This window comes from Microtus pennsylvanicus, chromosome 2 (genome assembly GCF_037038515.1).
Source record: "Microtus pennsylvanicus isolate mMicPen1 chromosome 2, mMicPen1.hap1, whole genome shotgun sequence".
NCBI classification, from domain to species: domain Eukaryota; kingdom Metazoa; phylum Chordata; class Mammalia; order Rodentia; family Cricetidae; genus Microtus; species Microtus pennsylvanicus.
Window position 1 is genome coordinate 80,681,904 of NC_134580.1, and position 14,420 is coordinate 80,696,323.

At 37.5% G+C, this 14,420-nt stretch overlaps 1 protein-coding gene across 2 annotated transcripts in view; it reads left to right on the forward strand.

Moving 5' to 3' along the window:
• Fbxo3 (F-box protein 3) overlaps positions 1-13,239 on the forward strand; it is a 28,520-nt gene extending 15,281 nt beyond the window's left edge. Inside the window, exons 7-11 of one of the 2 annotated variants that reach the window (XM_075961577.1) lie at positions 1,822-1,906; positions 2,642-2,764; positions 4,828-4,943; positions 6,696-6,886; positions 11,539-13,239. In XM_075961577.1, coding sequence (XP_075817692.1) covers positions 1,822-1,906; positions 2,642-2,764; positions 4,828-4,943; positions 6,696-6,886; positions 11,539-11,733 — 710 coding nt within the window. In that variant the 3' untranslated portion in view covers positions 11,734-13,239. Of the gene's footprint in view, positions 1-1,821; positions 1,907-2,641; positions 2,765-4,827; positions 4,944-6,695; positions 6,887-7,805; positions 9,908-11,538 lie in introns of those variants that run through there. The other variant, XM_075961578.1, reaches the window with a different exon arrangement.
• The last annotated feature ends 1,181 nt before the right edge of the window (positions 13,240-14,420 follow it).

The window sequence follows — 14,420 nt, forward strand, 5'->3', positions numbered from 1 at the left end:
ATGTCACTGCCGTCTGTCCTGCTGAGACTCTGCTCACAGCAGAAGCTTCCTACCTACTGACTCTTCCTTTTCAGGGGGTTTCTGACATGGACATCTTTCTGTGTATTCGTAGTACAGAAGATGCTAAGGGCTAGCTCAGTGGTAGACTGTGTGCCTGGTCTGTGCAAGGCCCAGTTTTACTCCCCAGCTCTAAGAAAATAAATAAACGTCGGCATTTAATTTCTCTTCTAATTGAAACCTAAAACAGAAAGCAAGTGTCTTTTTTTTTTTCCCCATACTGTGACATGGTACGGGTTTGTGATATGTTTCACATTATCTAAAGTGATCTCACCCTTATCCAAGTTATGCAAGTTTTTAAATTTAGGCCTTAGCTTTCAACTTATTCTGAAACAAATGGCCTCCTGTTTCTAAGCTAAGCATCATCAGGATGCTTGTGTTCATTATCCTCATTGACATCTTGGTATAGCATATTTTCAGAGATGACCATCACAGCCCTAGCCCAGCAGTGATTAATCACTGATTAATCAGTTGTGAGTTAAAGGCCTCCTGGCCAATAAGGAGAGTTACTGTTAGGTTCTGAGTTTCTTTTATTCTCATATTTGTCTGCTTTAAAACAGAATACACAACCATTGCAACATGTATGAAGTCTGGTAATTAAAAAACATAATTAGTGATATAAATTGAGCATCTGCTACTTAATAAAGAACTGGGTTAATTGAAACCAGATTACAAAAAAATTCAGGGAACAACATACTATAGATTGCTAGGCATTTAGCTGTCCTAACCCCCCCCTCAAAATGATAAAGTTTGATCATGTTGTATTACCTAGTATGTTTATACTTAATTCGTATAAATACTTGCTATGAATTCTTTTAGTATAACATGGACCAATAATATGGATGTGTTAATGTAATGTAAATGTTTTCCGCTTTGAGTTAGTCTCCGAGAATATGGAGGGCCACTGTGCAACTGCATCTGTAGTAGTGAGCATCTTGACCACTTTGGTATTGACCTGATGCTGAGAATTCTACAAAGTCATGTCTCTGACTGAGCCTAGCTTGTGCCAGTATTTTGATTGTATATCAGAATATGTATAAGATGAACCCTGATCATTGAGAGGAGGTGCCTGATAACCTTTTCTTAATGCTTTTTTCCTAGATGTAATTTCCTTTGCTTTAAAAATTAGTAGACAAATAGTTTTTATCATTGTACCAAAAACAATTATTTTAAGTGTGTGTGTTTATGTGTGTGTGTGAATAAATAGGTGGAAATAGCTGTAGAATTTCCTAACAATTATGCAGAGGCTAGGGATAGTGATGATAGGGACACAAAGGACATACTGTAGATAGAGTTGAGAACAGAAGGGCTGGAGAGATAGATCATTTGTTTAAGAGTAGTTGGTGTGCAAGTATAAGAATCTGAGTTCAAGTCCCAGTACCCATGTAAAAGCTGGGTGTGCCCATGCCTATAATCCTAGCAGTTTATGGGGCAGAGACAGGAGGATTGCTGGACCTTGCTGGCTGGATACCAGTTTAGCTCTAGGTTCAAATGAAAGGCTCTGTCTCAAAGGAATAAGGTGGAGAGTGGTGGAGCAGGGATGTGATGTGTATGTACAGGCACATACAGATGCACTTACTTGGCATGCACCATACTCACAATAAATAAGAATTGGGAAGACAAATTGGACTAATAGAGTACTAGTAGAATAACATCTATAAACATTTCTAGTTCTGATATTATACCTTAAATATAGTGAATTTATAGTTGATTATTTCCTCTAGAGTTTTCCCATTTGCTCATTCTCCCCTTTTTGGTTTATAGGTGCTACTTTTACTGACTGGTTTACATCCTATGTCAACAATGTTGTATCAGGTGGTTTTCCCATCATCAGAGACCAGATTTTCAGGTATTTTAATTGGGCTTTTGCGATTGAAATGACTATAAATCAGAAAAGGCTAACTACTGCAGATCTGTCAGGAGTTGAGGTTTCTCTGAAAGGAAAGATCAAGAGGAAAAACTAAATGTGATTTAGTAACATGACAGTAGCTACATGATTTCTCTTTGCAAAGTAAGAAAGTTAGCCAATTAATAGGTTTATTATGAATAGCAAGTAAACAACTTACTCTTGGCAAACATTTATTTTCTCTAACTGGAAAATTCAGATGTTAGCAGTTAGTGTTAGAGGTGGTAGCAGGTGATACTAGTTCATAGTAGCCTTGGCAGAAGCAATAGTTTAAGTGTATGCCATGGGCTTCTCCATTAGAGGCAGGAATTACTAATTATGTATAGGAGGTTAAAGAGCCTTACATTCTTAGGGATTTTCATCTCCCATTTAATAAGTATGGTCAGGTTAAGAAGACTCCCAAAACTTTTATAGCATTGAAAACCAAGAGAAGCCCTTGTTAGTTTCTATGCTGGTCACTGATCCATGGTTTGAGTCACTGACCACAGATCTTTGATTACCATCTGTACTGAACCAAAGTTTCCAAGGTTTTACAGTATTATGAAATTCAAGTTCTACAGGATTGTATCAATATGACTTAAATTTGTAAAGTATAAGGAAAGTATTGTGCTTTATCTTTAAACTGCTTAAGAATTGAAGCTAGTTGATTTAAACATGTTTAATTTCCTTCCTTGCTAGATATATTCATGACCCAGAATGTGTAGCAACAACTGGAGATATTACAGTTTCAGTGTCCACATCATTCCTGCCAGAACTCAGCTCTGTACACCCACCACACTATTTCTTCACGTACCGAATCAGGTGAGAATTTTAAATGACTGTTGTAGTTGTCAGTTTGTTTCTATGACAAAACATCCCAAAGTCGACCTATTTATTTTGGTTTATTTTGGCTCAGGATTTCAGTTCATGGCCACTTGGTTCTGTCATTTCTGGGTCAGAGTGTGATGAGGCAGAGTATCACAGAAGTGTTGAACAGTGCCACAGGGCAAAGCTGTTCACTTCAGAATAGCCAGGAAACAGAAAACAAACAAACAAACAAACAAGAGCAAACAAATCTTCAACACGGGAGCCCTTGAAACCATTTTATATCTGAACCATAAGACTCGCCTTTCAGTTAAAGTGCAGATATCTTTTGGCAGTTTTGTATTTGCCCATTTGGATATGGTCTATAAAATGAGTTTTTGTTTTTTTTCTTTGGGGGTGGGGGTGGTGTGGTGGTGGTGGTGTTCTGTTTCATGGTCCTACGGATTAAACCAAGAGCCCTGTACATGATTGGCAACTACTCTGTCACTGAGCTGCAATTCCCAGCCATAAAGCACATTTAAGAGGTTTTATTTATTCTTAAAATTGTATTTATTTTTTAGTGTATGTGTGTTTATTTGCATATGTGTGGGTTCATGTGTATGCAGAAGCGTACGGTTGATATCAGGAGTTTCCTCTGTCATGATCGACCTTAGTTTTGAAGCAGGTCTTGCCGTTAGCCTAGAGCTTGTCAATATAACTAGACTAGTTATCTATTTTATTTGGGGATCCTGTCTGCCTCCTGTGCATTGGGATTATAGGCAGGCAACCACACCTACCCAGTATTTAAGTAGGTTCTAGGACTCCAAACACCAGTCCTTATGTTTGTGTCCATTGAGCCATCTCCCTAGTTCTAAAGTACACTTAAATTTTTAACTTATTGTGTATGCATGTGTGGATAGTTTCTAGAGGTCAGCTTGTGGGAGGTGGTTTTTTGCTATCCTGTGATCCTGGGGATGCTACTTAGGTTGTTAGGTTTGGCAGGAAATACCTTTATCTGTGGAACCATTTTGCTGTCCTGCTAAAGCACATTTTGAAAAATAGTTTTCTGCTGAAGTTTGCAGAAAATTTAGTCAATTTTCAACAATATAGTGTTCACAAAGGAGTTTGATAAGTTACAGTTTTTTGTATGTGTCCTGAATATAAATTACTGTTACAGTTGCTGCGGGAACTGAACTACTAAGTTGTAATTGTCAAAACTCTATTTTAGATTTATAATGTAATCTAGAAGTTTTCACATTGCCAAACAGAAAACCATGCGTATAAAGTTTCATGTGGCCTGTCTTCTATATTCAATTTTAAAGAGCAATAAATATTTATGGAGTATTTCATGTGTGTCATACATAATATTGAATGCTTGATTTGATTAAATACCAAAAAACAAATGCTTTAAATTCCCTGTACTTAGAAATATTTTGTGCTTAAGCAGAAAGATAACCCATTGCTACAAGTGTAGTTTAGATGTTTGTTTTTATTTAGATCCTGCTTAGAATTAAGACTTGCTTAAAATAGAAACACCTTCCTGCACTGCATTTGGTACTGCAGGGTAGTCAATATGAAAATTAGAGGCACAGATTCCTAGAGAAAGAGGAAATGATAGTATCTAGAAGTAGAAGTTGAAGTAGAATCCCAGTAACTGGAGCCATTGTACTTTGGGCTTTTTAGAAGCTAATGAAAAAAAAAAATTGTGTTGCATAGATTTGTATGAGTGAATGTCTGAGATCTTCAGAAGTTTGTCATGACACTGTGTCTAGAAAGTGTCTACCCAATGGATATTTATTTGAGCAGCCAAAGATGATTGCTACCACAGTGTTTGCATGTATTTTTGTGGCCCCTTCTATTGTTGGTTGTTACTGAAAAATACTTAAATAAATTAAGTGAAAGCATTTCCATGGGGAGAATTAGCGTAGTTAAAGCAATGTCTTTGAGAACTTACGGCTAACTAACATGGACTTTGGGTTAGATTTGTTAATTTCCCTTGAAGGTCTTCTATAGTATTAACTCAAATGCTATAGTATTCTTTAAAAAGAAAGGTAAAACAAATGCTCTGCTCTTTTCTCCAGGATTGAAATGTCAAGGGAGGCACTTCCGGAAAAGGCCTGTCAGCTGGACAGTCGCTACTGGAGAATAACAAATGCTAAAGGGGATGTGGAAGAAGTTCAAGGACCTGGAGTAGTTGGTAAGTCACCCAAGTTTGCATTTCTCTGTCATTTGCAAAATGCTAAAGGGGATGTGGAAGTAGTTGGTAAGTCACCCAAGTTTGCATTTCTCTGTCATTTGCTTCAAAGAAAGTTTAGACTGTGTACCCATAAATATAGTCTGTGGGGGTCATTAGGCTATCATTTTAGTCCCTGAAATTTCAACTTTACTAAAACCATAGCAAATTCAATTATACAGGGATAGGTTTTGCTTTCCGTGGATCACCTAGGATTCTTTGATTGTTATTCTTGTGGACTTCTTTTTAATGTTATTATTATGTTCTGTGCGTTAGGTGGTACAGTACAGTAAAATAAATTTCATATCGGTATTCTTTATATAATTTGGAGGTGAATGATGAAGTTAATAGCACAGATTTAATTTTCCTTTGATGCTGCTCTTCCAGAAGACCCAAGTTCAGTTCCTAGCATGCACATTAGGTGGTTCACAACCACCTGAAATTCCAGATCCAGGGATCCAATGCCTTCTGGTCTCTGTGAGCAATTACACTTATATACACATATGCACACACACATACATAAACACATAATTAAAATACACAGTTTTATTATTTTTATTTATGCATTTATTTATTTATTTTTCATTTTTGAAACAGGGTTTCTCTGTAGCTTTTTGGTTCCTGTCCTGGAACTAGCTCTTGTAGACCAGGCTGGCCTCGAACTCACAGAGATCCGCCTGCCTCTGCCTCCCGAGTGCTGGGATTAAAGGCGTGCGCCACCACCGCCCAGCTTTATGCATTTATTTTTGGAGACGGGTTTTACTGTAGCTCTGGGTGGCCTAGAACTCTATTGACCAGACTGGACTTGAACTCAAAGATCTACCTGCATCTACCTTCTGAGTGCTGGGATTAAAGGTATGTGCCACCACAGCTGACTGAAATATATAATAATATCTTAAAAAGAGAGAATTTAGTATTAAGGGATTATATTACAGTTTTAATTCTTTTTTGCCATTTGTTGGTGTGAAGACCCTTCTTAGTAACTGACATTTATCCAGACTGAATAGAACATTTAGGGATGCACCTTGGAACCTGTGTGTGTGTGTGTGTGTGTGTGTGTGTGTGTGTGTGTGTGTGTGTGTGTGTTTTCGAGATAAGGTTTCTCTGTAGCTTTGGAGCCTGTCCTGGAACTAGCTCTTGTAGACCAGGCTGGTCTCGAACTCATAGAGATCCGCCTGCCTCTGCCTCCCGAGTGCTAGGATGAAAGGTGTGCACCACCACCGCCGGACTTCAACTGTGACACTTTTCTATTATTCGTGTTTTAAAGATTATGTCAACTTTGAAAAAAATGTGTGACTTTAAAGTTTTGTTTTACTTGATATTCCCCACCTGCTACCTTGTAGAGAATTTGGGAAATAAAAATGTTAAGGGCGGGTGAAATGGCTCTGCAGACAAAGGTGATTTGCTCCAAACCTGATGACCTGAGTTCCATCTCTGGGACCCACAATTGAAAGGAAAGAATTCACATAAGTTGTCCTTTGCCCTTCACATGCAAAAAGTCCTCAGCCAAAAAAATCTGATTAAAATGTAAATCAAGAGGAATTAAGCCCTCGAGATCTCATCACTGCCAGTACTTTGTTGCATATCCTTTTAGAGTTTCTTTTCCTAATTGTGCAGTTTACTTTCAAACTACTTATACAACATCTCGAGAACATATTTATTTTAAGGAAGAAGTGCTTTTTATATTTGGGCTTATTGTTACTGTTTTCTCTGCAGGCGAATTTCCAATTATTAGCCCAGGTCGGATATACGAATACACAAGCTGCACCACATTTTCTACAACATCCGGCTATATGGAAGGGTATTATACCTTCCATTTTCTCTACTTTAAGGACAAGGTCTTTAATGTTGCCATCCCCCGATTCCACATGTCATGTCCAACATTCAGGGTGTCTATAGCCCGACTGGTAAGTTAAATTTTTTTTCTAGTGCTGGAGTACATGACTTTGTATTCTAAGGACCATCTTTGTTTAGGTAGATGAGTAGTTCATAAATGATGTCCTGTTCCCCCCCCCGCCCCAAAAAAGAAGTGGACATTTTGAGGAAGTATCTTAGGGTTGTATTAATATATGAAGGGAGATAACCAATAAGTTTATTTTAACTCCTCCTTACTTTTCAGCCAAGAAACTATTACTTGTTTCGCAAGTTAAACTTTTCCACTGTTGTCAACAATAGCTATGTTGGCCTGTGTGTATCAGATGATGTGAAAAGACCAAACGAGACCAATTAATACTGACTTTTGTGATTAAGAATTGGAAAACAATTTCCTACAGTATTTTTACTAAGATTCCCAATTTAATATCTATAGATATCTTCACAGAGAATTTATTGGGTAAAAATATACTTTTAGCAGTCCCCTGTGATTATTTTTCAAGTCAACCAGGCATATTTTATAAATCTTTTCTTAAGGTTACTTAGTGATAGGTACAGCAGTAACCCTAACTTATGGACTGTAAAATAATACGCAAAGTGTGTGAAATCCTATGTGACAGCTTGGGAATAGGATATTCAGAGTCCATCTGAGTTGTAGACACTGGGTGCTTAGAAATGCTGTCCTAGCTCCTGGAATGGGTGAGTTTGAGATAGTCCTAGAAAAAGGGACAAGCTACCAACCTTACTGAAAGAGGGTCCATTCTCTTAGTGTAAAGGACCTGTACTAGTCCAGATTTATAAGTGAACCTTTAGCTTTCTTCCCAATGGGAGAATGCTAGAAACATGTTCCCAGTACTTGCTACTCTCTGTGATGGATGGGTGGAGGGGAGGAAAAGGAGGGCTTGAGATTATGTAGCCCAGACCGGCCTCAAACTCACTGTTTTTTTGCCTCAGCCTCCCAAGTGCTAGATGTGTGCCACCATGCCTACACCAGACCAGACTTCCAGTTTTGGTTAGCCCAGAATCTATGAGCTTGGTACCATCTTATCCTTAAATGGTTGATATTCATCAGTGAAGCTGTCTGGGACTGGAATTTGCTTTGTGGGGAAATTACAAACATGGACTTAATTTCTGTAATATGTATATTTTCTATTTCTTGTTTCAGTTTAGCTAATTTGTGCCTTTCAAGGAATTTAGTCATTTCACCTAAATGTTGAATTTACTAGCATAAGGTTATTCACAATATTCCCTTGATATCCTTTTAATGGCTACACGATCTGTAGTCAAATATATCCTCTTTTATTCTTAATATTGGTGATTTACATCCTTTTTATCACATCTTTTCTATTGATATTCAAAAAGGAACAGCTTTAGTTTTGATGGATTTTCTCTACTGTTTGCTTTTTTCTATCTCAGTGATTGGTGCAGTTTGTCTTTATTTCACCTACTTTGGGTTTAATTCACTTTTATTGCAGCTTTTAAAGGTAGAAGTTTAGATAACTGGTTGTAGGCCTTCCCTGTTTCTAAGCATTGTTTTAGCTGTATTGCACAGATTTTGATGATAGTTTTGGTTAATATTTAGTTCAAAATATTCTCAGATTTACCTTGTAACTTTGACTTATGACTGCATAGAAATATGTTAATTTTCAAGTATTTGGAAATTTTTCAGTTGTCTTTTGCTTGTTGATTTCTAATATTACTGTGATTAGAGAACTTACTGTGTATTGCCAATATTTTTTAATGTTTTATGGCCCAAAATTATGTGAAGAATTTATCTATCTTGGCAAATGATCTTTGTGTATTTGAAATGAATATGTATATTCTGCCATGTAAGAATTTATAAATGACAGGCCAAGCTGATTGATTGATTGACAGTTTGTCAGGTCATCTGTATATTGCTCTCTTTCATGTTTGTTGCTTCAGCTATTGAAGAGATTATTGTTGAAATACTCAGTTAATGTTATGGCTTTGTCCATTTCTTGCTTCATTCTCGTCAGATTGCCTCATGCATTTTGAAGTTATAGAATTGTGTGCCAGTACTTAGGATTGTTGTCTGTTTATGGGAGAAATTCTTCAGTTACCATCTATAATAATGTTCCTGTCCTAAGAGTAAGAGCATTGAGGTATGTTTGGACAGGCGGTCAAAATGGGTCAGCTTGATCCTTTTGTTTCTTGTTTTTAATATTATTTCAGTGAATGTAAAGGTATGGGTTTTACTTAAGGACAGGGGTTCTCAAGCCTTTGTGTCTCATCACCTCCTTAGATGTATAAGCATCATTGACGACTCCTAAGAACTTGTTTACATGGATGTGTCAGTATTTACCATATTAGAAATTAGAAGAGAGCGTTTATAATAGCATCAGTTTCTTTTAAAATTACAGTAAATAAACCCTTTACATGTTCAACCCTCTCAATTTTATTTATTTAGAGTTTTAGTTTCTGCTTAACTACAAGAAAATGTAGATGCCCTGCTTCACAGAAAATGTTTTTCTCAAAGATGAACAGTCAATAGAAATGAGAATTGTGCCTTAAACTAAAAAAGATAGTGGGGTTGTGCTTTTTGACCCTATTTTTGTTTTCTTCCTTGATATGGAAGTTGAATTGTGTTTTGCTTTTTTTGTTCTCTACCAGTCTGACTAGTCATTAGGGTTCATAATTTCTTTTCCTTTATACTTGCCACTGTAAATACACTTTGCATAGTTCAATGACATCCCTGGATGGGGTATTTATTGGGCTTGAGGGCACTATGGATATTCCTTGTGTCCGTTCTTCTCTGCTCCTCTCTTATGTGCTGTTTGTATAGTACACTTCCATCTGAGTATTTCTCTCTAATCACATTTGATTCCTTTAACAGTTGTTTTCTTCATTAATTTAATAATTATACTACCTGATGATCATGTTTTAAAATTTCCAAAGCCTTCGCTATCCCTCCTTTTGTATTTCCTATAGAATTTTGAAAATGTCATTCCGTAGATTTAAAAAATAATGAAATGCCATATTTCTTTGTGTATATTTTCTGATTGTTACTGTTGTGTTATAATAAATACTAAATGACACAGTTCTTTCTCCTAAATTTTTCATTTGTCTGTTCATGTGTCTGAATACTGTAGTACTCAATACAACCAAAACCCCTGTCTTGGATTTTATATTCTAAACGGAAGAAATAAGCTAGCATGTGCTCTTGTGTCAAGTAACAAGTGTGGTGGAGAAAATCAGGGGCTAAAAAGAGTACTAGTATAAGATGTGTCTGGAAAGGCCTTAGTGAGAGGTAAGTAGAGATATAAAAGGAGTGAGGAAAACAAGTCGATTTGGCTAATCAGCCAAAGAAGTGCTGGCTGTGAGGATTCTTAAGCAACTGTGGACTTAGTAGTATGTTTGACACAAGGAGGCTTGAGTGCAGAGAACAAGGGAGATAGCAGTTAGAAACAAGATCAGAGTAGCCAGTCTAGGCTACATGAGAGCCTATCTTTAAAAAAAAAAAAACGGGGGCCAGAGCAGTGCTAGTGATATTAATGCCATAAAAGTCATGGTAGAAGGATTTTTACTGACATTATGTGCTAAGTTTCTCAGTATTCAGATTACCAGTTGAGCTCTGGCTGTTCAAATTCTAGCCAGTATAACAACAATTGAGTCTTGTGGTGTGTATAAGAAAAGCCAAGTTAAAGCCACGGCTTGATTAGGGATGCCTGCTTAAGCATAATGACAGTCCAAGGACGTTTGACACTGCGTGTCTACCATCACAGGAGTCTGTCCCAGGGCCTCCAAATCTCCCTTTTCCTGCAGTGTTGACTGATCTTAGGACTGCGCTTGTCTTGGGAATCAGCAGTGACACTGGCTGAGTCTGAGTTAGAAAAGGGCAATGCCTTGAGCTTAGTTCTTTCTCCCGGAGCACGTGCCTTTGGTGTCATGAGACCTAGTGTGAGAAGTCCAGTTCCTATGAAGCCGCCATGCTGGAGAAGGCATGTAGAGACCCCGCTCCACGATGGAAGGAGGTGCACACTCTTCAGGCTCCGGCTATTTGGATCATCCCAGTCCAGGTACCAGACTTAAGAGGGAAGAAGTCCTTGAGGTGAAGCTTGGTTCTAGTCACCATTCAACTGTAGCATCATGAGAGCCTTGAAGCCAGAAGTGTTCCATTGAGTGCTTCTCAGATACCCAACCACAGGAACTAGGAGATAATGAGTGACTGCTGCTGTTATAAGCAACTGAAAAAAGAAAAATATTTCTTTTTCAAAAGTGCTACTGATCTTTAAGATGATGTGTCTTTGGAACTTAATAAAAATATTTTAAGAACAGTGCATAAAAATTAGCAGTAGAGGTCATACCTGATTAATATTGTCGCATCTTTTTTCTGTTAACAGATTTATAAAGAATAAACACATTACTATGAGTTCTTTAAAACTTTATTGTGGGTTATTAGGAATAGTATACTTACCTCCATGTATGAATTACCAGCTACTATGTAAAGAATAGGTATTACTGTCTTAATGTATTTACCATTCAAACCATATTGAGCATTATTTAACATGTGGTACAATATACAGTCTAGAATCTTGCATTATAAGATTGTATATTCCAAGTTTGTAAAGACTTGTGCCCAGCATGTCTAGTTATCTGTATTCTAGGCTATAGAATTATAAGAAATGGTAGATATTCTTCTCATCAAAAGATTTTTTTCTTTTTTAAGGAAATGGGTCCTGATGAGTATGAAGAGATGGAAGAGGAAGCTGAGGAGGAGGAAGAAAATGACTCAGCAGAGATGGACGAATCAGAGGAATCAGATGAGGATGAGAATGAGTCAGATGAGGTTCAAGGGGAGGAGAGACGGAGGAGGGTCTTTGATGTTCCCATCCGCAGACGCCGCTGCTCACGTCTGTTTTAGCTGCTGTGGAAGGAAATGCTGGGATGACTATTCTGTTAAATAGATTTGTCAATAATGTAAATAACTGTGCTCAGCATATAGCAGAACTAGCATGAAATTGTGTACCAGACCTGCGTTGTACATGTCACTACATTAGGAGTTGGATCGCTTTGGGTTGTTTCATAGGTAGAGGAAGAAATGGGAATCTTGTTTTCTCTTCCAGGAGGAAGTGGAAGAGTGGGTCTATAACTAAAGAACAGATGTTTCTTTGTTTAAAAATATTTTCTACTTAAAAAAAACACAGAAGTGAAGGAAAAATTGTTTTGGATGAGGATTTGACATGTGGCAGAAATACACAAACAAGCATAGAAAGAAACTGTATGACTGTGAAAAGATCCCTTTTTAGTTGTTTAAAACTAACAAAATTTGTAATTAGCTTCATCCTCTTCATGGTTGTTAATATTTTATACTCACAGGGAACTAACTGACAGCTTGAATGGGAATAGTTTGCTCTCTCTGTCTGTCCTTGAATTTAGTCTTTGTCACACAAACCTTGTGTTGCAAATTTTCATCATTAATTTAATGTCTTCAACATAACTTTGGACTTTAAAGTTAAAGTTCTCACGCTATGACCTTTCTCACACTATTTACAGATTCTTCATTTTAAATGTAGTTTGTTTGTAAAAGTATGCAGAATGTTGCTAAAGATTCTTCACAATGTCTCACAGAGTCTAAATTTGTAAATACGCTTTCTGTTTTGTTTCTTTATATACATTTGTCTAACTTTGTGGTAAGTGATCTGAATTTTATGTTAGGGTTAAGGATATTTTCCTGAAACATGAAAATTGTTTTTTGTAATTACATAATTGAGAGTTTGGAATGAAATCCTTCAAGTGTCAAAAACTCATACTTTAAAAACGATTTTGTGTAAGTGCCTATTTCCCAAAAACTTAGTATTAAGACAGAAGATGGTAATGGTATTTGTTGTCTTGCAGCCAGAGTGCAGTATGTCCATTCTGAGTTGTCTGCTGGCTTTGATTATGCTCTCTTTGTTCTCCACCAATTTTCCTCTTAAACAGTTCTTTCATGGAGACAATTTAGGAAGAGAGAGCCATAATCAAGGTTAAGTGCCCCCTCTATGGGACCATGAGCAAACTTGCTGCTTTACGATGACAAGTCAGAATATTTTGAGTCATTTTCCTACTTATTTTTCTTTTCTTTTCTTTTTTTTGGTTTTTTCCAAGACAGGGTTTCTCTGTGGTTTTGGAACCTGTCCTGGAACTAGCTCTTGTAGACCAGGCTGGTCTTGAACTCACAGAGATCCGCTTGCCTCTGCCTCCCGAGTGCTGGGATTAAAGGCATGCGCCACCACCGCCCGGCTTCCTACTTATTTTTCTTAAAACGCTACAGTCTCCTGATGTTTCAACAACAGAAGCCAACAGTAACCTCATCTGGTGTACATCACATCTGTTGAATGTGTCATTTTCTCTTGTGTTTGATTAAATCTCATGTTTTATTTGTTATGGCCCCAAAGCATACAAGATGTTGACAGTAAGTTGTCATCAAGTGCCTGACCCAGAAATGAAATTAAAAGTGATCAAGGACTATGAAAGGGAGGGGAATTCGCTGATGGCTGTTCCTTACTAAGCTTCACCATAGCTATACCCTCAGAACAGGAATAAATACGTGACATAAGCTGTTGGAACATGTGCCTCATCGAAGGCAATGAATTAGAATATTCAAGAAAGGTCAGCATCAGGTCTGGAGAACCTTGTAATGACCTGACTTGGTACAAGTGTGTTCTTAACACCATGATGACCACAGTCAAAGCAGGCTTTGTCTGCAATGTTGAAAGAGAAGAGTGGACCTGACTGGGATATCGGAATTACTGAGAGCTGTGGGTGATCTAAAATGATTCGTTAATTGTTATAAAAATGCAAAAGTCAGTGGTGAACCTGCAAACTCAGTGTGAAGGTATCTGAATAGCTAAGTTTTAAAAGCTAGGAAAGCTGACTGTGGAGGGCAGTAACTGCCAGAGCAAAGCTCTCTTCTATCTAGGTTTGTAGAGAATACATTTTCACAGTTAGGAAATCCCTGGCCACACAGTCACCTGATGACTCATTTCTTGGACTATGACCATTGTTAAGTGATACATAACTATTATCAGGCTGCCAAATACTGTTCAGGCTACCCTGTTTGAAAAATGGTTAGTTGTTTCATTTAGGCTTTGATAACAAAATGCCTTTTGTTTTGCTTTTTTTCAAGATAGGGTTTCTCTGTGTAGTCCTGGCTGTCTTGTGTTGTTGAAGGTGTGGGCTGCATCCCGCCGCCTGGCTAGCTTAACCCCCAAAATAACCACACAGAATTTGTATTAATTAAATTACTGCCTGGCCCATTAGTTCTAGCCTCTTATTGGCTAACTCTCACATCTTGATTCAACCCATTTCTAATAATCTGTATGTCACCACGAGGTCATGCCTTACCAGGAAAGATTCAGCATTTCTGACCTGGTGACTCCAAGGCGGCTCTCTCTGCCTGCCTTCTTTCTCCCAGCATTCAGTTTTCTTTTCCCCACCTATCTAAGTTTTGCCCTATCAATAGGCCAAGGCAGTTTCTTTAATAAACAATAAAAGCAACACAAATACAGAAGTACCTCCTACACCATTTCCTCTTTTGCTGTTTAAACAAAAAAGAAAGGCTTTTACTTT